This window comes from Venturia canescens, chromosome 6 (genome assembly GCF_019457755.1).
Source record: "Venturia canescens isolate UGA chromosome 6, ASM1945775v1, whole genome shotgun sequence".
Classification (NCBI taxonomy): domain Eukaryota; kingdom Metazoa; phylum Arthropoda; class Insecta; order Hymenoptera; family Ichneumonidae; genus Venturia; species Venturia canescens.
Genome location: NC_057426.1, coordinates 1,884,567 through 1,907,524, shown reverse-complemented (window position 1 = coordinate 1,907,524; position 22,958 = coordinate 1,884,567). Strand labels below are relative to the sequence as shown.

The 22,958-nt window shown below is 37.7% G+C and overlaps 5 protein-coding genes across 9 annotated transcripts; 3 read left to right on the top strand and 2 right to left on the bottom strand.

Annotated features, from left to right (window-relative positions):
- Positions 1-41: 41 nt before the first annotated feature.
- On the top strand, positions 42-3,246 carry LOC122412635 (lysocardiolipin acyltransferase 1-like). Its single transcript, XM_043422349.1, has 5 exons — positions 42-188; positions 453-641; positions 718-925; positions 1,084-1,650; positions 1,910-3,246. Exons 2-5 carry the CDS (start codon positions 474-476, stop codon positions 2,074-2,076), a joined length of 1,110 nt encoding a protein of 369 aa, XP_043278284.1. The 5' UTR covers positions 42-188; positions 453-473; the 3' UTR covers positions 2,077-3,246.
- A 72-nt stretch (positions 3,247-3,318) lies between these two features.
- Nnp-1 (Ribosomal RNA processing protein 1 homolog Nnp-1) lies at positions 3,319-6,520 on the bottom strand. The gene is made up of 7 exons (XM_043422340.1): positions 6,055-6,520; positions 5,613-5,836; positions 5,357-5,527; positions 5,076-5,258; positions 4,731-4,996; positions 3,712-4,591; positions 3,319-3,633 (listed from the first exon to the last, which is right to left on the bottom strand). The coding sequence occupies exons 1-7, from the start codon at positions 6,281-6,283 to the stop codon at positions 3,394-3,396; spliced, it is 2,193 nt and encodes a 730-aa protein (XP_043278275.1). The 5' UTR covers positions 6,284-6,520; the 3' UTR covers positions 3,319-3,393.
- A 532-nt stretch (positions 6,521-7,052) lies between these two features.
- PSMG1 (Proteasome assembly chaperone 1) lies at positions 7,053-8,662 on the top strand. Its single transcript, XM_043420940.1, has 5 exons — positions 7,053-7,440; positions 7,534-7,613; positions 7,699-7,862; positions 7,972-8,173; positions 8,316-8,662. Exons 1-5 carry the CDS (start codon positions 7,355-7,357, stop codon positions 8,504-8,506), a joined length of 723 nt encoding a protein of 240 aa, XP_043276875.1. The 5' UTR covers positions 7,053-7,354; the 3' UTR covers positions 8,507-8,662.
- Positions 8,663-9,217: 555 nt separating this feature from the next.
- CycK (cyclin K) lies at positions 9,218-12,578 on the bottom strand. Of its 3 annotated transcripts, XM_043420914.1 has the most exons (8): positions 12,463-12,578; positions 11,405-12,137; positions 11,186-11,317; positions 10,877-10,982; positions 10,727-10,784; positions 10,451-10,623; positions 10,169-10,360; positions 9,218-9,662 (listed from the first exon to the last, which is right to left on the bottom strand). In XM_043420914.1, the coding sequence occupies exons 2-8, from the start codon at positions 11,669-11,671 to the stop codon at positions 9,262-9,264; spliced, it is 1,329 nt and encodes a 442-aa protein (XP_043276849.1). In that variant the 5' UTR covers positions 11,672-12,137; positions 12,463-12,578; the 3' UTR covers positions 9,218-9,261. The 3 variants fall into 3 exon arrangements, with proteins under 3 accessions (XP_043276849.1, XP_043276848.1, XP_043276850.1); XM_043420913.1 differs by lacking the exon at positions 12,463-12,578 and having other exon boundaries at positions 11,405-12,430; XM_043420915.1 differs by lacking the exon at positions 12,463-12,578 and having other exon boundaries at positions 10,214-10,360; positions 11,405-12,430.
- Positions 12,579-12,989: 411 nt separating this feature from the next.
- Zn72D (Zinc-finger protein 72D) lies at positions 12,990-22,452 on the top strand. Of its 3 annotated transcripts, none has more exons than XM_043420906.1 (11): positions 12,990-13,123; positions 13,537-13,700; positions 14,168-14,509; positions 15,212-15,781; positions 15,883-16,608; positions 16,687-17,044; positions 17,200-17,390; positions 18,794-18,942; positions 20,249-20,344; positions 20,637-20,757; positions 21,059-22,452. In XM_043420906.1, the coding sequence occupies exons 1-11, from the start codon at positions 13,074-13,076 to the stop codon at positions 21,355-21,357; spliced, it is 3,066 nt and encodes a 1,021-aa protein (XP_043276841.1). In that variant the 5' UTR covers positions 12,990-13,073; the 3' UTR covers positions 21,358-22,452. The 3 variants fall into 3 exon arrangements, with proteins under 3 accessions (XP_043276841.1, XP_043276842.1, XP_043276840.1); XM_043420907.1 differs by having other exon boundaries at positions 14,150-14,509; positions 15,323-15,781; XM_043420905.1 differs by having other exon boundaries at positions 14,150-14,509.
- The last annotated feature ends 506 nt before the right edge of the window (positions 22,453-22,958 follow it).

Genomic DNA, 22,958 nt, shown 5'->3' with positions numbered 1-22,958 from the left:
AGATGAAGGAAATGCCTCCCGAAAGGGTATGTGGGACAAGGGGTGTGTGCATTGAGGGAAGCCCCTCTCGTTCATAGGTAAAGCTAGAACGAAGCCAGAGCAAGAACTTTATCTCCTGAACGCGAAACTAGTCCCGTTCTCATCCTTCTGAGATGTGCAACTCATTTTTTTACTCCGCAAATGTTCAAGTAAGTTATGAAAAATGACTTTGTTTCTTACGGAAATGCACATTTTGAGAATGAAAAACTTGTTTCATTTTTCCGGAAAAACATAAAACATTGAGAAAAATGGAGTCTTTATTTCATCGATTGATCGAAAATTCGTTTTTCATGTCCTGTTAATTTATTTCTTTGCCAAAAATTCTACGGATTGTTTCTTATTCTCGTTTGACTCGCGTTATTTTGAATAAAAAAAAATAATAATAATTGAGTAATTGAATTTTATTTTCCCAGTTAAATTGAGACTGACCTGTGATGCGTGGATTTGTACGTGGTACGATTTATTGTGCTCTGTGGTACGGGAGTATAGTTGCAGGATTTTTATTCATCGCCTGCCCACTGTTGCCATTGCTTCTCATAAGTCCGCCGAAGTTTCGAAAATGCGGCGATCTTCTGTTTTCTTGTTGGGAATTGTACCCTACGGTGAGTTTTTACAGGCTTCAAATTAGTTGAAATCGCTTCCAAGTCCATTTTGAATAGTGGTAAAAATATTTTTCAGGCGTTGCTGGAAATGTTTGGCGTAAAAGTGATCGTCTCAGGAGATCACATATCGCCGGACGAGTCGGCGATATTGGTAATGAATCATCGAACAAGGGTTGATTGGAATTTTCTTTGGGCAGCGATGTACCAGGCCTGCATGCCGAGCATAGCGGCCCATAGATTGAAGTTTATTCTGAAGGATCCTATACGCCACATTCCGGGTCCTGGTAAACGATTAAATATTCTTTTTCATTTGTTTCTTGTAGATATGAAAAAAATGAGAGAAATCATAAAATTTGAAAAATTCTGATGAGACGATATAGATAAAAGTGCTTCGTGTCACAAAATTGAATGAAAATTGACTTTTCGACTTATTTGTTGGCAGGTTGGATAATGCAGATGAACGGTTTCCTTTACATAACGCGACGTTGGGAGGAGGACAAAGGTCGTTTATCACGCACCTTGGATTATCTCGTAGCGCTTCAAAGGCGAACGCAATTATTGATATTTCCGGAAGGAACGGATCTGACGACGAGTAGCAAGGAAAAATCTGACAGATACGCGACGAAAAATGGTTTGCCGCTTTACTATTACACCCTCCATCCGAAAACGACGGGTTTCAGTTATTTGGCGTCTTATCTTCAACGGGCCAGCTACTTGGACGCTGTTTATGATCTTACGATCGCGTACCCCGACTACGTTCCGCAATCGGAGATCGATTTGATCACCGGCAAATTACCGAACGAGGTACACTTCAATATACGAAAAATATCCTCCGATGAATTGCCACAGGACGAAACGTCCCTCAGGAATTGGCTCGAACAACGATGGCACGATAAGGAACAAGGTCTCAAGAGGTTCGCTGAAAACAATACTTTTGCCAAACAGACTTGGCCTATGGCGAGCATTCTTCCTCTGAGGGCTGCCTTCGGTTTTTGGAGCTTCCTCACAGGTAAATATACCAAAGAAACTGCTAAAATCTCCGTTATCCTCATCATTCCCCTTCGTTTGCCAACATTTTTACAACTGACGTCTCTAATTGACACATTGAAAACCCGTATTCCAGTCATTACAGAAAAACATTTGTACCGAAAAGCACACACGAGTTCGCGAAAAATGTTTTTCGAATAAATCATTCATTAACGTTACGAGAGATATTAGCCAGAAATTAATAAATCAAAGGCTTTATTTTTTGCTATTTTTTTCGAAAGGAGCGACGGTCCTGCTGCTGGTAGTATCACCACTGTTTCAACTATGGGCTCTAGCTCACGCAACTTTATTCGTCGCACTCTCCATCTTTAGTACCGGTTTCAATCAAATTGAAATGGGATGGTTTTGGCGTTGGAAAAGCCACCATTTACGAGCCAAGCTCGCTTGAAAAATAACTCATCCAACAGTTCTTTTTCGATCCCAAATACTATTTTTATCTCATCACGTAGCCCTCGTTACGTCACTGTGATACATAGTAGTTCGTTCATTTAGTAGAAATAATTTGTTGCATTTTTGTTCCTCTTTACAATGGAGTTGATCGTTTGGAAGAAAAAAAACTAACGGAATAACATGCTAATTTCTTCAACGACGATTCGATTTCACCGAGTCTTAACCATTTTTCAAACAAAACTATTCACTCGTTTATACTCAAAGATATAAAATTTGATAATTTTGAAAATCATATTTGATTGACTGAATTTTTGTCCTATTCAATGTGAATATTCGATGCAACTCGATGGAAAGTTGCAGCCTTCTCAAAAATACACTGAATTTTAGCGAGACTGTAAAAAAAACGAGAAAAAAAATTGCTCCCGTCTTATCGGTGAACGAATCAAAAGGGTCACTTTAGCGAAGATAGTAAACGTACTATTGTGAACCTGGAATTGATGTATAATTCGAAAATAATAGCTGTAGAAACGTGTAAATCCTTAAAGCGCGATAAAAGTTAACCTCTCATTCGTATCAACGACCTAAACGTGTGAATTAGATCGGAAAATTTCTATTTTTCTGAAAGTCTTAGTAAAGTCGCTTAGCTCCTAAGAATAAACCAAATAAAAACCAAAGGAAAAATCGTGAATTCACGTGCCAAAGAATGAACTCGATTGGCAATATTTCTCTCGTCGCCTTTGGACTGCGTCGGGGTGATGAGAAAAATAAGTTGGTCGAACGAGTACATTGTAAATAAATTTTAGATGAATACGTAAGAAATAATACGATTAAATCTATGTCTTCGAACCGTTTACAAGATAGAAAATCCTGTCAAAATCAATGTGTGTCAGAATTTGTTGTATTTGATTTCTCGTACGAGAATTCGCGTAATGATTGAAACGAATTATTGTTGTGTTTAAGTGATGAAAATTTATCGAGAATTTCGATTGAGATATCTCGGTACATGCCCGATCTCCCGATCGATTATTGTTCTTGGACTTGGCGGGTGTTCTCTTTCAAAGAGTATCGCAATTGTAATAACTGATTTTAAGAGAAAAAAAGTAATCGACCGAAACAAATAACTATTTATTGTAAATAAAGAATTGATTTTTCTCAATGTGCAAACGGACCACTCTTTTTCGTATTTTCTTATGCCAAACTACCTGAATAACGAGAAATAAATAAGATCTGGAAGATGAGCTTTTCCATTCTTGACATACTTTATTCGACGTTTGTCTCACTTTCGTCTAAGGCAGAACAATACGGCGAAGATATTCTACGCTTTCTTATAAAACGGATTGACCGGACTGGACAAAGGACTCGGCTTAAGAACTCCTGACAATGGTTTCCGATTAGCGTCGTAAGGTATTGCCGGGCTCTGACGTAATTGACGAATGTATTCGGAGGTGTGCTGTGCCGTATTGTGACGCAACATTATTTTAACTCGTTTCTTTGCACTTGAACCGCTGTTGTTCTGCACAACCGTCGGTTGTGTTTTATTCGGAGTTTGGAACTTCTGTAAAGGAGATAAAAAACGAAGAGTTCGATCAATGTGATTGATGGATATTGAAAGAGTGAATAAATTCTTATTTACCGGATTTTCATCCTCCAATTTCGTGAGGACAGGATGCAGCCATGGAATTTGTTTAATTTTTTCTTTGCTAAGACTGCTGGAAGATTCTTTCACCCCGATCGTATTCGTTTCATTGACGATTGTTTTTTCTCGGGGCGGAGACTTTGGAGGGGGACTCGTGGGTTTTGAAGTGGGCGACATGGTGGGCGTAGGTGGATCGTCATTGTTAGAAATATCCCAAACAGTCTCGATACTCCGTCGAGATTTCTTCGTTTTTGTCGGAGTAATATCCTCGGACGAGCGATTCAAGAATTTTTTATTTAAATAGTTAATTGCATTTTGCAATTTTTTCGTCTTTGTTTTCTTACTTTTTAGTTTGAAATTTGTGTTCACAGATAATTGTTTGTCGTCTTCCCTATTTTCTGTTATCGATAAAGTTCCTTCAACGTTTTTCAAATTCGTTTTTTTGCTCTTTTTCTGCTTTTTCGCCGCTAATTTATTTGTCGCTTCGGATTCTAAGAGGAATTTATTTTTCAACTTTTGTTTATTCTTTTTATTCTTGTGAAGATTTTTGTCATCGTTCGCTCCAAACTCCTTTTCGTTATTATCCTCTTCTTCCTCCTTCTCTTCTTCTTCTTCTCTATCGAACCCATTTGTCTCAAGCTCATCCTCGTTTATCGGAGTAAACGTGTTCTCGAAACCCTCTCCGTTTTCGTCCTCATCAATCGGTAAAATCTGCTTTCTTTTTCGCTTACGACGTATAGTGTCCGAATGCAACTCTTTTTCAAATTCCAACAAACGATAAGCCGCTTTTTTAGAGTTCATGTCAGAACTCTTTTTCTGTGGAAGAACTACTTCTTTGATGCCCAGTGGCATTATTCCCTTGGACAGCTCAGAAAATCTAAAACATAAAAATAAACGTTGTTTGTCAATACTCATGGAGTTTTAACTACAAACGATTTCTTAACAACGAAAATGAATCTAACAAAATTCTACCTCAGATAATAAAAATTCAAAGTTGATAGATGTAACTGACTCACTCTCTGATCAACCGCATCATTTGTCGGCGTGTTTTAGTTGTCGATTTTGGATTAAACTTGTATTCTTGTAAGAGTTCGGCTATAGCTGAAGGATCGAATGGTAATTGAGGGAGTTCAACATCGACTCGTCCAGCTCTCGGATCAAGAGGTTTCTGTTCAGCAGTCTGAGATTGAACACTCTCACTGCTTTCATCTTCTACCTCTTGTTCTCTATCGTCAAGCTCGACTTTTTGCATTTGATCGATATTTTTACACGGAAAACCTGCCTGTAAAAAACATCAACTGCAATTATCTGATTGAATAACAAAAACGTTTGTTCTTCTGGTACATATGGTGACTGCTTACTTGTCGCCAGGCATCAAATTTTTCCATGTAATCCATACCGACATCAGACTGAAAAATAAGATACCGGAAAATATGTTTCATAACATGCCTGATTTGTCGCTCATCCTCCATCGAAGCCAAATGTATTGCAAAAGGCCTGAGCAAATCTGTAACGTTCTCGGGGAGTATAGATCCACCGCCAATCTATAATTGTGCCATAAATGATAAGATATAATAACATCATATATAAAAATATATGATAAAAGTGGGATAAAGAATATTTATTGAAATTTCAAAATTACCTTTGCTAATTCTTCCATATACAATTCCGTTAAATGTAAACTGAATCCCAAACATGTTTTTGGATCCAATAAAATATTCTCTATTATGGAAGCAGAGCCTTTGGTCCATTCTCTGTCCCAGGATTTCAGGCGGCACATCACAAATGTTTGTCTAATTATCCTCCTCACTAACTATTGTACCAGAGAGAAAAAGGAAAAATACTTCAGCATTATAAATTAAGTTTTGGGAACCGAATGTTTGAAAAAAAAAACTCACCATTTGAAATTTATCCAGTCTGAAACGATCGATGCCAAACCACTCAATGGCAAGTGTTTTTAAGGTACATTTTGTATAAAGTAGCGCGGTTTCCATAGAATCAAAGCAATGGACAATATTGCTAAGAGATTCGGCTAATTCTTCTTGAACAAGTGGCTTGTCTGACATCCACATGCAATAAAATAGACCCTTCCATAATCTCATAAAATCGGCTTCTGTGAAAGCTGTCAAAGAATGGTTCTAAATAACAGATCTGAGAAAAAATGTAATTCCAAAGAAACAGCAATAAATTAACGAAATGAGGAATGTAAGAAACAAACGAGTCGTATTGTCAACAATGATTAATAGAAAGCTGGCAATAAACTCATTAGATGGGAAAAACGGTTAATGATGGAAGAAAAATTGGATGGGGAAAAATGACTTCATAAAATGCCAAACTTACCGAAAGAACTTTCGGACCGTACTGTCAACCATTTCTTAAGATTCTTGAGCATTTTATCTCTAACCTTTTTATCATTGTTTGCGAGTAATCGAGCAAACTTTATTTCCTGAGCAATAACGAGAGCTTTACGTTTTTTCACTTTTTTAGTGAATGCTTCGGGCTTAACGATCTTCTCAACGGAATGAGAATGTGATCGCTTACGCGGTACACGTGTATTTTTCTTAGCCATGTTAATTATTTTATTTCACCACATAACAAATATAGCTGTTAAAGAACAGCAATAATTGACAAATATTTTCGATTATTCAAAAATTGAGTCACAAATTATAGTAATTATTTTAAAAAAATGTATAACTAATATTGACGCCGATTCGGAACAACGTGGTCGCTGCCCGTTTTTCGTCCCTTTGCTTCTCCCAAATTCGATTATGAGTATTCTAACCTATACCGGTTCAACGGATAACGGCGGGAACAGGCGGGAAGATTGGGTAGAGTCAAGTAGAGTGGAGATTGTCCGAAAAAACACTAGGACTCAAGAACCTAGCTTAACATTAGGATCTAGTTCCAAATGTTAAGCACAGATATCGCTACGGTCGTTTTCGTCGATAAAAGAGATTCGACGCCAAAGATTCTCAAATTTGTTGATAATCGAGAACAGGACTTAATTGTATTTATTGGCACATTTACATTTTTACCAGAAAAATTTCTACCAAAATTCAATTCTATCAGAAACATCTATACCGAAATCCATTTATACTCAGCAAATCAACTTCAGAATATTTTCTACTATATGATCAAATACTACCCCGTAAAAACTCCACCAAATTTATAAAAACTCATTTTGAAAAATTAATTTAATTTCGATTGCACAATTACACCACATATCAATTCTACCAAAAGCAACGACTGTACCATGAAAATAAATCATTTTAAAAATGTCTACCACCGTATAAGCCCATGAGAGAAGTGAGAGCGAGAATGGTATGCCGACGGCAGCGCCGCTGGATACGACTAACGCTGGGAACATGTTCCCACTAAAATCGGCACAAAATTTCCTGGCGAAAACGTAAACATTACAAACATTTTTTTAATCCACTATGCTTTAAGAATTTTTCACGACTAAAGGTTTAGACGTATAAAAAACGCATTGAATTGTCACAATTGAAAAATCGGAAGCTACGTTACAAGAGCGTGTCTTGGAATCAGTTTAAATCAATTAAGCTTGTTCTTGTTGAATGACAAGCACGTTTTGACTTCTGTTTTAAATTAAAATTCCAAGCGACATTCGTAATTAAATATCATGAACGAATTTGGTGGTTACGAAGACCCGATTTCAAGAGCTTTTTGGGGACCGGAGGATCTCGATGAAGAGCCGATAACGTATCCGTAAGTTTGCAGCAATACATAACCTATTCGTTGACTTTATCTTTTTTTTTACTTGAATTTTTACTAATGAACAAATGCATTACATGGATTTAGAACGTTTAGTCTCGAATCTTCAGAGGATTTACCAAAATCGATAAAGACTTTTGTCATTATTTCTGGAAATGTTGGAACTGGCAAGTTTCTTCTCGTTATTGAGTTTAATTCCAATTATAAGTTTATTATTGTTATTGAATTGATGCTGATGAATTCACTTTGCAGATATTATGAACAGATACATAATATCAAATGCAGAAAAAGTTTGTACCATCAACAGCTCAGAAGAATTTAATGTGGCAGCTTTTTACAAACTTGATAATGACATCTACGTTTGTCATATTGCTCAATCCATTGACATTACATGTGCTGGAAGATTTGTAGAAACAGTGAGTATCAATGACCATTTTATTATAATTTTCGTATTTCTTACTCTTTGAAAAATCTACCCAATTTAATTATTATTTTTACTTTCCAATGCATTTTATTTTTTCCTAGATTTCTGACACAATCAAAAAATCTGAAAGAGTTTTTGTTTTTACGGAGACAAAAATGTATGAGCTAGCTAACTTCGAGGCAAACAACATAAATGAACCAACTCTGTGGAGATCGTTGAGCAATCAGAAAGGCAAAGAGATTGAATCGAATAAAGTGTCAGCACTGAAAAATCCTAATTACATTGTGGGTGTTGCTGCTGGTGGTAATTATCATCACAAAATTTATGAATAATTACATACCATAATCGAATTATTATTATCATTAACTGTCTTATATCTCTGAAAGAATGTTAAAATAAATCTTCAATTGTATTTCTAAATGATAAATGAAAATCTTCTTTGCAGTGATAGGATTGACAGAAATGTTAGACATTCCAGCGATACTCTACATTCTGTACGTGTCCGAGGACGCGTATAACATTGAGAAGAGGAAAGCAATGCTGAAACTTTTTGCAAAGGTCACAAAATACCCTATACCAAAAATCGAGCCTGACTCCACAACTTTTGACAACAATAAGCTAAAATTGTATACTTGAATATTCAGCTGTTTTATTGTCCTCAAACAATGTCATTCTTTTTTCTGTATCCAGTTAAGGAGGGTGGATCACGAAATCAAAATAATCAGAATTTGATAAAATTTGGTGACAACATTCTTTGGCATCAAATATACAAATACAATTTTTTTCAAATTTTTTTACCACATGGTTATCGAATAATTGAGCGTTAAATCGAAGTTCTTATGCACGAGATGTATAACTGTATATATGTAAACTCTATGCTTATACACGTGAACTTTAGTGTTCAATTACTCGAGAGCTCTGTGGTAAAAAAATCTAAAAAAATTCATATTGTCTCGTATATTTTTAAAGAATACATTTACCAAATTTTATTAAATTCTTATCATTTTGAAATTCTTTATATTTTTAACGTGGTTTAGCATGGCAACATTGTATCGTCGCGATCCACCCTCCTTAATTTATCAATAAAAAGAAAAAATAGGATGGGATGTGTTCAAATTCCTCAAAGTTTCATATAAACAAAATATAATTTGTTTTTTTGTTAACTAAATGATAAATTGTGTTGAACAGTAATAAAATATGAATTTTTTATTTATACGGATTTTGTATCTCTTGATCGAATAGATTGAGAAAGTCAGAAAAATAAATTCCTCAAAAATGAAGCTTGTAACCATTGAAAATTCAAATTGTTATTTGAGAAAAGGTGGTTAAAAAAAAGAAAAATCCGAATCAATAGTACAAATAGTGTATATTTTTGTATTTGGGTACATTGTTCAGGGTTGTGGGGGATAATACGGTCGTTGAACTGTAACGGGTGGGGCGGCATTAGCTGCAGGAAAATACGTTGCATTTGCTTGATAACCATAAGGCTGAAAAGGTTGACCGGATGTTGGAGTCGGTGGATTAGATCGGATTGAGCCAGAGGCTCCCAAATGACGCATCGCCGAAACAATGTGGTTCATCGTGTTTACTGGTGGCGGGGGAACCGATATATTCGTTGGCGGAAATACGGCTGGATAACTTGTACCGGCTGGGGTAAAATTTGGTGGATACGGTGGGAAATGCGTTGGTGGTATTTCAACTGCTTGAACAACCTCGATCGGTTCCGGAGGTGCACATCCGTTCGCAGCCACTGTTGGTGTTTCTATTTTCGCCACTTTACTTGGAGTCGCAGCTGTAAATCATTTTTTCAAAGTGTAAAATAAGCCAATTTTCCAGAATAGTCTCAGTTCGCTAAATTATTCAATTTTTCTTTTTGAATGTTTCTTCAGAATCTAAGGTAATAAACCCGCCACAGTAACAGTTACAGTTTACAGTAAAGCAAAAACAAACTTTTGGGAAAGTTGTCTTTGAACCTAAGGCTTGAAATTCTTGTAATTTTTCAACAACTTTCATCGTATAATTCTCTGCAAATAGCTACTGAAATAAAATAAAGTTGAAGGTGGAGTTTTTTACTGGTCCTGATAAAAGACACTCAAGACTGTGCAATCTGCGATCTCCAATATCTCGAATATGGGATGGAAAGGGATCTTGTAGTAATTCAGTGTGTATTTACATGATAATGTTTCAAATGTGTAACACTTTTTTCAATTCTTTAAGAGACGCGCTTTGGCGGGACTACTACCCTAAATAATCAATTTGCATTATAATATTCATATAAATATGTGTTGTTTTTTATACCTTTTTTTAGGTTTTTAATGGGCAAAGTAGGAAATAAGGACGAACCATTGGGTGTACTTGGAGCAGTTTCTATCGTGGGTGGGACTACGATACGTTCTCTGTTCGTTTCATTGGATGGTACGAGGGGCGGTGAATCTGGGAGCTGAACATTGTTTGCCTGTGAGTAAAGATCGAGTACTTGGTGGCAAATATCTAAAACCCAATGAAAACAAAATATCAGTGATATCGAAGTTCGAAATAATGCTGAATATCAATGTTCAGGTTATTTGTAGTTTCTCTCACCCTCCAGAAGATCCATTGTCACGTCCTCCACAAACATATCCCACCAACGCAAATGCTTTGGTTGTCGACCGTTCCAATCTACCACCTCGAATTTACTGAGTTTTCCAGCCAAGTACATGAGAGCGACAGCTATTATTTCTGGTTCCCACTGCAGGGACAGAGTCGTACACAAGCTAAAAATAAATTTCCATTTTGTGATACAAAAATCCTGAATCAGAAACAAAACATGGAATAATCCATATGTAGGTAATTGAAAGTTCATTGAGGGAGACTCACCTATCGTTTACAAAAGTCCAAGCCATCTGTACCATTTTCTGCAACTTGCTTTTGTCACCTGCACAAAGGATTCTCAATAAATCTTTTAGAATTCAAAATTCGTATAATTTCATACACATTCCTGAAAACAGACTGTTTAACAAAACTGACCTTTTAAGCATTTTGCATATTTCAACAGATAACTATAAGGATGCTCGACTTGAAGGTCAAACTTGATTGTTTGGAGAAGTATTCTCTCCAAAGTCATTACCTCTTCCTGTAAACAGATACATTATATTTTTATACTGATGAATCTGCAAATCAACAGTCATCCATTCAGATTTATGATATACTTTGAGTGAATGGAAATTAAATGAGAGATTTAGGTGAATAAATACAAATTAAGGGCTAGAGATACAATGAAATGAGAACTCGATAACTCAAACAATCATTTTTCTATTACATTTTTACTCAACTCACTTTAGGATCTTCACCGAAAGTTGTAAACTTTTGCTCGGTGAGTAAAGTCTTGGCGGTTTTGATGATATCTTTGCACTTTTTGGGAGTTTCTTCAACCTTACCTGCTAAAAATAAACAGCAACATGCTGTCACCTACAGAACAATTTGAGGTTGCCAATTGAGTAATTTTTCCGAAGAGCATGAGGACTACGATTGCTAAAATCATGAAAATCTACTTACGTAACGTGGAAAATTTTTGAACGAGTGGAACATGTAAAATCTGTGAAAATAAACAACTCCGGTGGCCATTGTGTTATAACCGAGATCCATTTTGGTTCCGGTGTCAATGATAAATCGTGCTCCTTCCTTGCGATAGCGACATTCGGTCTCATAATCAATTCCATCTTGTATCGAAGGAGTGTTCCTCAATTCTTTTTTCTCATAATACCAGCATGGCATTTTAGAACTTTTGCGCTCCGTTTCACGATGCTCGTAGTCCAGTATCATTAAATAAGACACCAAATACGAAAATTAACTAAAGAATACACTATTTTCCTACACCGTGCAAAACACTATCCTCGTTCTATTTGTTCCGACTCTTCCATCAATTATTATATCACGAATTGAAAGAAACTTTAGGTTTCTTGGATATGACGATTTTTGTGAGAAAACGTTGACGTGCAAAATTTTTCCAACAATTGGTCATTTATTTAGGCTAGAATCGCAGATTTCATTTGGTGTATGAAATATTTATCTTTTATACGAAAAAATACCATTTGTAAATTTTTTCACAATTTTATTTATGATTGATTTATGTCTTTTATTATTTTCATACACTCGCGCAGCTTTTGACAAATCACAACACTTTCAACGGGTCACAAAAGTCAACCAAATTTTCGAGTAACAACGAGTACAGATTTGTACTGTACTAGCGACTAGGCAAACTACGCCTGTGCATGTGTGTGTGCGAGACCTGAAAACACTTAATTCTGGGGATTTTCGTCATAGTATTTTTTTAACGGATAAGCGCGTTGTAGGTATGCGGAAAGCCACTATGGAGGAAGAATTCTGATTGGTTGATCATTCCGGATAAGAAAAATCAAATTACCAACTTGCCCATTTGGTTGAAAACGTATAAACTTAAGTATAATAGTTATGCGCTTTAAGAATTGAACGAATTGACGAACTGATTCTCAAGAATGTGATTCCATTAATAAATTAGGTCAAATTTGGATGAAAAAAATCCACTTAGAAATATCAGCTTGACTATGGTATTAGATTTGTGATAAAAGCCATACCGGAAGTGTGATGTATCTTCTCCCACGCCACGTACAGTTGAACACGCCACCGGCAATCGTTGCATTGCGCACGCTGGAGGATATGGACAAGACAGAGAATTCGATTGACCGGTGACGAGAGTATTTGGTGTTAAAAAAAGCATCGTTCGGAGAGAGCAACGAAATAGCTCGAGGATTCTTAGCAGTAAGTGGGAAAAAATACATATTTGAAAAAAAAGCATGGAATATATTAGCTTTCTTTCGTTTGATGCGGTTTTTTGCGTGCGCCATTCAACGTTTCGTTGAATTCTTTTTCCCTTTTTTATTTTTTTTATTTTTTCTTTCTGATTGGATCATGTCGCTTAGAAGTATTCTACGTACGATGGGTTGATTATACGCGAATGGTAGTTTTTTGGGGTCGTGTTGGTGGTAAATGAGAGGGGCGCGCGCGCGCACGCGGTGTCTCGAAGAAGCGACCAGTGAGGGCGCGTCATTCGCGCGCGCGCGATCATTGCGCCCGGCTCCATAGGAAATTGCCAATAGGAGACGGGCATAAGACGCCGTAGCAGAATCGTGGCACGCCCTACGACTTCCTCCATTGTCCTTCTTTCCGGGATACTCTGCGAGGAAGGATGGCTCAGAACAATTATTTCGGTTTTACACACGGCGGAACGCAATATGGGTACGAAATCGCCTTGAATTTCATATATATTAAGAACTTTACTTTTAAGCACCATCTTTTTAAGTTTATCTTTTTTATGCGAGGTCAGAGTGTACGGTGCTCCGTTTTTTTTGCGTTGTCGCCGAACCACGCGAATCATTCGCCGGCTTCGGCCGCCATTAATCGTGCTATCGAACTTCATTTCTCGTGTTTAATTTTTACTCCCTTTTTTTTGTACCTTTCCGTGTGTTTTTTTTCTTATTTACGTCCTCAGCGAGCGCATCATCGAACTCCTCATTCTTTTTCATTTTCATTCACGCCACTATCTGTTTTTTTTTTTTTTTTCCAACGACAAACAATTCGTTATATCGAACTTTTGTGTCGCGTCGTTTTTGAGAACGAAAAAAAAATCTCTGCGTTTCTTTTGCTAACAGAGCTACGAGTGCCGCCGCTTATCAAACCGGACAAGCGGGATATGCTGTAACCCCAGCGGCTACCGCCGCTACCTATACTCAACGTCCTGCTACCGCTGCCGCTACGGGATACGAAACTTATCAGGCAGCAGCAGCCGCCGCCGCCACCGGCACTACTTACGCTGGTAAGTCCCTAAATTCTTAATCATTACTATTTTCTTCCTCTCGTTTTTTATTTTTTCCTTTAAAAAAAAAACCTGTGAATCATCAAAATCCGTTCCACGCCATTTTTGTTCCGAATTTTCGAGGAAATAAAATTTCTGCTAGTAAAATTCACATGCTTTTGCCTAATAAAATGATTACCAATTAGCGTGCTCTCAATAGTTCAGTCATACATTTACATGTTTTTTCATCTCACAAATTTTTATGCAGATCAAAGAAATTAATAAACAATTATTTATTCATCAAATTGATAACTGCTTTTGAAATGTTCTCATCTTTTTTCTCTCAATCAGGGATTACCGAACGATTCATTCCACATTTGTCCCCACTCCAATTTTATTTTTTACGTAGTTGTAGAAAAAACAGTATTTAAGACGACGCAATGGTAGAACGTTGACCGATCCGTTATTAGGTCTTTTTTCCCCCATAGCCGCAAACCCAGGTACGGTGGCACAGACCTACGACTACGGATACGGAAGGACTGCACCAGCGGCAACGTACGACGCAACTAAGACTTATTATCAGCAGCCGGCAGCGGCAGCAGCGACTTACACTACCACCGAGACTCACTATCAAGCAGCTAAGCCAGCATATAGTACGACAAGCGCCTACACCGGTACAGCGCGACAAGTGACCACTACCGGACAAGCCAAAACTTATCAAGCCTCTAGTACGGCTTATCAACAATCCAATCCCACTCAAAACGCCACCTATTCGTCAGGCTACACTGCACCTGCAACACCAGCTGTCACACCGGCTCCTCCGACAAATAGTAAGTTTTCTTTATTTTTTTATGACCTCGACAATAATTGTTTTTTTTTCTCTACGTATAATTAGATTTTTAAATATTTTATAGAAGATGCGTTATGCTCGAATCAATCGATTTCTTCAATAAGAGATTTGTACTACGAATTTATTGGGTTTTTTGTATTACACGATTCTGTCTCAGAGATTGAATTTGAGCATCAGGCACACTTCACTACGATAATAGTTGTACAATAATTGAGGGAAAAATTCAAGGAGTCGGGGGAGATTTAAAATCATCCAAGTCTTTTAAAAAAATGCATGACGATAATGGAAATAAAAAAATTAAGCCACTTGTCTAAGCACATTAGTAACCGATGACCCGACACCCTGGAACGAGTACCTGAAATTTCCGCACCCCGCCGTGAAGTTAGAGAGGGTATTGTAAAATTAGAATTGCTCTAAAGTTTTGGAGGTTTCTTGAAAGAAAAAAAAAAAAAAACAGATAAACGTAAAGGAATGAAAATTGTAGTTCTCTTGAGCACAGAGGAATCATTCTTGAAAATTTGAAGCTTCAATTAAATTTCTACCTGAAAAGCCTGCCTTAAAAATAATGAGTAACGAATCAAGAGTTCGAGTCTCTTTGAAAGGAAAGTTGAATAAAAAGAAAACGAAACGACTAAAATTGGGCTCCTCCAAAGTTTGAGGCTTCAATTTAATTTGCCCCTAGAAGCGGCGGGTACGACGTATTCCGGCTACGACGCAGCGCTTTATAGCGCTGCGACAATGTATGTAGCCCAACAGAGTGCAAACAGCAATTCGACTAACCAGAAGACTGGAGGTTGGCAGGGCTACGGGCGTAAAGGTTTTGGAGCCGGCGGAGGAGGTGGAATGAAAGCGATGCGCACGAAGCAGCCGCCTAAACCGCAGCAACTTCACTACTGTGACGTCTGCAAGATCAGCTGTGCAGGTCCTCAGACGTATCGGGAACATTTGGAGGGTCAAAAACACAAGAAGAAGGAAGCCTCGTTGAAAGTACCGCAGCAGCCACCGGCGCGCGGAGCCGCCAATTCACTACGTTGCGAATTGTGTGACGTAACCTGTACGGGAAATGACGCCTATGCCGCTCACATCCGTGGTACCAAACATCAAAAGGTCGTCAAACTACACACTAAACTTGGGAAACCAATACCCAGCGCCGATCCGACTGTTCTCAACCCAAAACCAGCGGTCGTCGCGAAAGCAACCACCGTTAAAAAACCCACCGTCACTGCTACGCCCAAAATAAACTTTGTTGCCTGTAAGTTTATCATTCTTCAATTCCGTCTACATATTCATCACTTTTACATAGGATCATGTCGGTATTACTTACGAGTCACGCTTCTAATTCCATTTTATTAGCTGGAAATTTGGGAACGGTGAACACAGCTCAAGCGGTAGAACCGAAAGCAGAAGAGACTGTGGCAGAAGAGCCAACGACCGAGGAAACGGTCGTCGATGAAAAAGATCCTCAGCCCGTCGGTCAAGAGTATATCGAAGAGAATAAATCCGAAGATGGTAAAATAATAAGTTTCAATTGCAAATTGTGCGAGTGCCGTTTCAACGATCCGAACGCAAAAGACATGCACATGAAGGGAAGACGTCACAGATTCGCTTATAAGAAAAAAGTTAATCCGGATTTGGTAGTGGACATGAAACCAAGTTTGAAACAGCGGAAAATGCAAGAAGAAAAACATCGTCGCCAACAGATAAAAGAAGAATACACAAGGCGTCGGGAGGACATGAGTCAATTAGGCCCTATGGGACCGATGGGAAGAATGATCGATGATGAAATGATGTACTGGGAAGAGAGACGACGTTACGAGGACGAATACGAGTATTACGAATGGTACCGAAGATACGGACGTGGACCTGGTGCTCCGCCCATGCCTCGACCTTTCCCTGGACCTCCGCCAATGATGATGTTTCCAGGACCTCAAAGACGTCCGGACTCCTCCGATGATAAACACGTCGCCACTCATCACTCCACCATTTATCCCAAAGAGGAGGAGCTGCAGGCAGTTCATAAAATCGTCTCCCACACCGAGAAAGCTCTCAAATTCGTCTCCGATACGATGGCCGAAACTAGTAAGTTATCACGTGATCTATTTCCCGAAATTCCTTTTTAAACTACTATTACTCAATGAAGAATCTCGAACTTGATAGGTAAAAAAAGCGCTCCGACAACGCCGGCGGTGACTCAAACTCCGACTCCGTCGAGCACACCTAGCACCACTCCAGCAGCAAACACCACTGCAACGCCAGCGAATAACGCGAGTGAATCTAACGCGACGACTCCCGATGCAACCAAAAAAGAAGAAACTGACAAAAAGAAAACGCCGACTCCCGCTGCCCCCACCAAAGAAGATGGCAGCGACGGAAATCTTTTCTCCTTTCAAAACGAAAAGGAAGACGCTCGTGTTTTACGCAGCGTTATGCGGGTCGGTAATCTCGCTAAAGGTCTACTTCTCTCCGGGGATAATCACGTTTGCCTCGTCGTTCTTTGCGCTGAGAAACCTACCAAGTGAGTCTACTTAGTTTCGCATAATGTTAATGTCGTTTTCGGATTTTCTTTCTAAGACAACAAATTGTTTTGTCGTCCATTTCTGATGGCCAATCGTTTAAACATTCAAATTCATCTAAATGATTTTTTTTTTTTTTATTTTTTATTTCGCGTAGAACGTTACTGAACAAAGTAGCAGAAATATTGCCAGGGCAATTGAAGATCGTTGCACCGGACGAAACGTACAACGTTGGAAAGCATCCGGAATCGGCGGCGCTCACAGTTTCCGGAGGAACGGTTACGGTCAGCGTGACTCTGACGAGTCCACTGATGCGTGAAACAATCAAACCAATCGCACCAGCTGCAGGTGATTCGATAAATTCTGAAAAAATTAATGACGGCCAAGAAAAGGATAACGTGATAAAAATTGGATTCCTAACGAGAAAAACGCCACGTTTTTATTTAGGAAATTTGGTTCGAAACTTTGAGCTACCGATTATTAGACATTTATTTGTTCTTTTCATGGCCCGAGATGCGTGTATTTTTTTTTTCTTACTTTTTTATCAACAGGTAAGTGAGAAACGTGAAGCAGAGCAGCAGACGGACGACCAACTGACAATTCCGTTTTTCTAATCATACTTCTCTAACCTATTTTTTACCCACAGCTACTCCGACCATTTAACGGTATTTCGAAGTTGTAATACAAACACGCGCGACACTCCCTTTATCGAAAGAAAAAAAATGAAAAAAAAAAAGATAAAAAATCGAACCAAGTCACAACAGCTCCGTTGTTGTGAAATTCACCTTTTTCTTCTTTCACTCCGCCTTACGTAACTCGGATCGAACTAGAAAACTACTTAACTGGATTCTCCATTGAAGAAACACGTCGCAGCTATATTTCGCAAAAAAAAACTTAAAATAATGATGGACTCATGTTTTTTTTCCAACATCGCGAACATCGACGAGTTTTTTCGAAATCCAAAGAACAACGCTGAGGCAATCAATAAACTATGGACTTTTTGATCATGCGTTAATCATGAATTGAAAAACCCTCTATCCGCTGTCGAATACTTTGCATAATCAGCCAAGCTGTTTGCCATGAATTTTAAATCGAAGATATATAAATTGATTTTTATCGTTTTATAGTTTTAATATTTTTCGTTAATTGATCTTGGGAAAGGAAAATAAAATTAAAAATTCGTGTCTCAGCTCAGCTACACAGAGATTGTAACCCTTCCTCGATTTGACAGGTGCTCCTCCTTTCAATTTTCTGCCAACTCCTATCGCTAAGAATCCAATCATTTCTTACTGGAAGATAATTCTCAAAGAATTTCCAATCAATTTCTCTCTCCCTATTCTCCTTTTATCTAAACCGAAAATTTCATAAAATTTTAAATTATCATTATGAAAACGTTCATTGATTGAAATTACACTCCATAAATTTTAAATCCCCCTTTTAATTTTCTATAAATTTTGCAATCAATTAAAAATCGTATTTCAAAAGAATTGAAAACCCAATAATAGTAAGAAAAAAAACGGAGGGTGCCAATCTCTGTCAAAGTACTGTATTCGACGACACTTATGTTTTTATTTTAATCGCGATGAATCTTTGTTGAAATGACATTGATAAGCGCGTTTCTGCAGTTGTGGATAAAGAGGTGTAAAATAGAAGAATTGAATACAAGAAAAGAGAAAAAATCCCAAGCTGGGCATGATCAAACACTCTAAGTGTTGTCTAAGCGTGTTGTGCTTTCTATGTTGGAATCTCAGATAATGCTGGACAGCAGCAACAGGGAGCTGCTCCATCGCAAACAACGCCCGCGACGCCCGCCGTGACGAAACCAGACCCACCAGACGTACTTCCCAAGGCTAAGTGTTTGGAGGCTTTAGCTGCACTCAGGCATGCCAAGTGGTTTCAGGTTTGAATCAAACAACTCTCAGTTCGAAAAAAAAAAACAAAAAAGAGTCAAAATAGCCAAAAGAAAAGAGAAATCGTTTCGAGTGACATTTTTTTTCTTAAAGTCACATTTTTCTCATTTTTTTTCTTCTCTCCGTACATCCTGAACCGCAACACGCGTGCAAGTGTCCTCTTATTTATCTTTCTGTTCGTTCATAGTTGAAAAAAGAAATGAAACGAAAACAAAGCACGAGGAAAATACGATAAAGAAACACGAAAGAAAAGAGCAGTCTTAGAACTTCCAGCCTTGTGACATTTTTAATTTTACCATTGCCTGTTCTTCGCTACTGGATTATTTTGCCAAACAAAAGGAAACAATCATTCTTGACTTGATATTCGTAGCGGCTCATGTAAATGTCGCTCGAGTTCTAAAGAAATTACGATCGCATTTACATCCGCTCGAATTTTTCCCATAAGCCAACAACAACATCCAGAATAATAGCCTTGTAGTTTTTTATCGCTCATCTCTAATTAGTCCTTTTGTATTCTCTTTGTTCTTATCATTAATCGAGCCTGCGTTGAACGAACGTCGCAGTTATTATTTCACTTTTATTTATTATATTTTTTTCACGAACGTGATCGTAAATGCGAAGAGAAAACCAATATCAATTATTCTGGATATTAAAAAAACGAAAAATGATGTGAAAATACAGCCTTGACTGAGTCTGTTCTAGGTCTGTCTTGAAAAATGACCGAACGCAGTGCACTTGCTCAACATTCACATTTCCAATCAGGAACGAAAAATAGTCACTAAAAATATAAATAGTAGTTTACGTACGAATCAATCATTTCGAGCACCGTTGAACATTAAAGAGACAGACGAGATACAAACACACAGTGGTGTCGTATGTATATACCGGGTGTTTAAAATTTTAATAATAAATTCATTAATTCCAATTTTCAACTTTCGTACGGTTAGATTTTATTCATGAAAATTGTTCACTTTCGCAATTCTATGGACACAAATCGCTGATACGAGTGTCAATCATTTTTATTGAGAATTTAAGGATTTTTGTCGAAGATGCAAGTAAAACACCCGGTAATATTGAGATATGGGGCTAGAAATATTTTGTTTAACGGAATAAACAGGCACGAGGCTGGGAGGATAGCTAAAGCCCACACAAAGCAAACCAGTTAGCTTAGGGTGTGTGTCAAACGAAAATTTTTATGTCCAAAGCGAAACTAAAGTCTTATTTTTATCATATACAATTGTGAAGTAACACATGCGTTAATCGAAAACTCGTCACATTTTCACTCCTCCTCAACAGACTAGGGCTACCTCCCTTCAAAGCTGTGTTATGGTTATTCGCATAATGCGTGATCTGTGCAATCGTGTACCCACGTGGGGACCTCTCAACGCATGGGTAAGTCGACTACGTTAGACCTTTAGACCTTGGCAATCGATTTTTTTCTGAACGTTAACCCTGCAACGGCGTGGAAAACGACTTTAAATTTTGTTCGGTATTAAATGATTTTCCATAATTAAATGAACAGAGTTCGGATTCAATGATCATTTCTGACGACACAAACTTTATAAGTCCCAATCGAATTTCGGAGATATGACAAATAGTAAAGGAGTTGAGTCGTTTCCGAGTCAGTCGTTGGAGTCTCGCATTCGTTATAAAGTACTCATGAAAATTTAATTTTTGTCAACAGGCATTGGAGTTGTTGACTGAAAAAGTAATCAGCACCGCCGGAGGACCGCTCAGTCTTGGAGAAGCGCTGCGTCGACTTCTCGAGTGCGTTGCCGGAGGAATTCTTTTGCCGGGCAGTCCGGGTAAGCAACAAATCCAACAAATAACGTTGAAAAATTATTTAAAACAATAAAAAAGAAAAAACTTCGAACGTGCTGCTGTTGAAAAAGTTTCTCAAAATGATGAAATCGATGACGAGACTGAGCCTGTTGCATAGTCGATCGACGTTCTTGAACGCAAGTCTTTTGTGTCCTTTGATCATTGTTCGACAAATTGTGACAACGCGCAGATGATTTTGGCAATCTGATCATATACAAAATTAATAATGTTTAATGCTCGATATATAAATAGTGAAAATAACAAGAAATAAAAATTGGATATCAGGAATATTGGATCCTTGCGAGAAAGAGCCGACGGACGCTATAGGCAATATGACGGCGCAACAGAGGGAAGACATAACGGCATCGGCGCAACATGCGTTAAGGCTCGTGGCTTTCCGTCAAATTCACAAAGTCCTGGGGATGGAACAGCTCCCACCCCCAAAATACAAGGGTCGTTTTGCGCGTAAACGCAGACGCGACAATAGTAATGGTGAAGGTACAGAAATTGAGGCTTCAAAAAAGGATAAAAAAACGGAGGAAGCTGCGGCGGTTCCCGTTAAAATGGAGACGGACTCGAAATAATTGAAAATAAGAAAGAACATCACCAACAACGGGAAAAAAACAACACCAAAACATTCGCTTTACCGAATAAGTATAACTTATGAATAACGAATCAATCTTTTTTTCCCCTCGTGTCAATTGCTTGTTCGAAATTGAAACTCGTGTGGAAATCATTAATTGACAAAAAAGCATTATTAATGCGATTTTGAATGCGTGTAATTTGTGACAATATTTTGCTTTTGTTTGTTCGAGAAAAGAATATCAAATGAATAACCAAAAAAAAAAAAAATAGTAATTGCGCGTTGCTTCGGTTCGTAAAACGTCGCGAGTTTTTCCTTTTTCTCCCAAAATAATGAATTTTTTCTCAATTCACTTGAGACACTCTTTTTCTTGATAAATGTCGATCATGCGAAATTAAGCGCAGGCAATTGGTACGATTTATTTTAGCATCGCCCTTCAATTTATCGAGTTCTTAAAAATTGAAAAAATGGATTAAAAAATTGGAAAACTACGTTTTCGTCCATTTTACGAGATCGTGCAGATTGTCCGTGTCGAAAACTCGGAGGAGATTGCACCATGAACGCTTAAGAACGCGAAAGAGTAATATAAAGAGGGCGAAAAACAAAATGGAGAATTGAACGAGATGATGGAAAAAGCCGAAGTTTATAAGATTTGAATTTAAGCGTAAACACGTAGTTTTACTCGAGACTCGATGTGTATGTTGTGTGTGTAGTCGTACAGGAATAAAACAAAAAAAAACGAAGAAAAAATAAGGTGAAATCCCGATTTTCGGATGTCACAATTACTTCTTTTTCTTTTCTTGTATAGCAAACGTTCGTAAATACAGCGGAAATTTTTATTTCATCTTTTCACTATTCTCGTTTACTTGAAAAAAGGTAATAAAAAAAAAAAGAAATACTCCGAGATCGTAAGTTTGGCTCTCTTAGAAAAAATCGATTCGACAAAAAAAGAGATAAAAGAGATTCGATAAAAAGAAAATAATCAGTATAATCTTGTATTGGAATGTTTGTGAGAAAGAATAACTATCTGACCACAGTGTACGACCCTGCGTTGTATTTTGAAAGTCATCAACCAATAAACTTCACATGTAACAAATATTTGTACTTTCATTTCCACAGTTTTTTTTGTAGCTCGATTTTTTCGATTTTTTTTGTTATTTGCTTTTTTAATTTTGGCACGGAGATTGTTTGAAGGAAGAAATACCTTTTGGCCACACACACAGTAACACAATTGTTGCAACTCGCAGGACTCGCTTCGGGAAGACGCGATGCGCAATAAAGATCCGATTTATTTTTTTTTTTTTTTAATTATGGAAAATTGAGGAAAATCCGTGAGGATACTTCACACTTATTTATCAAAAAAAGCGTGAAATTTTCCCCAGCTTTGATCTGAACAGTATTACCGAAAAATCGTGAAAAAAAAAAAAAAACATATTTCGTTGAGCGATTAATTTTGAACGGTCGGAAAAAGAATTTTGTCAAACATTTCGAAGAAAATGAATATTTCGTAATGAATCTTCACATTCGTTACCTTCGATCTGTTTTTAGTCATTGAGCTTTTTGAAGATACGATGACGCGTAGTCACTTATCACTAATTATTT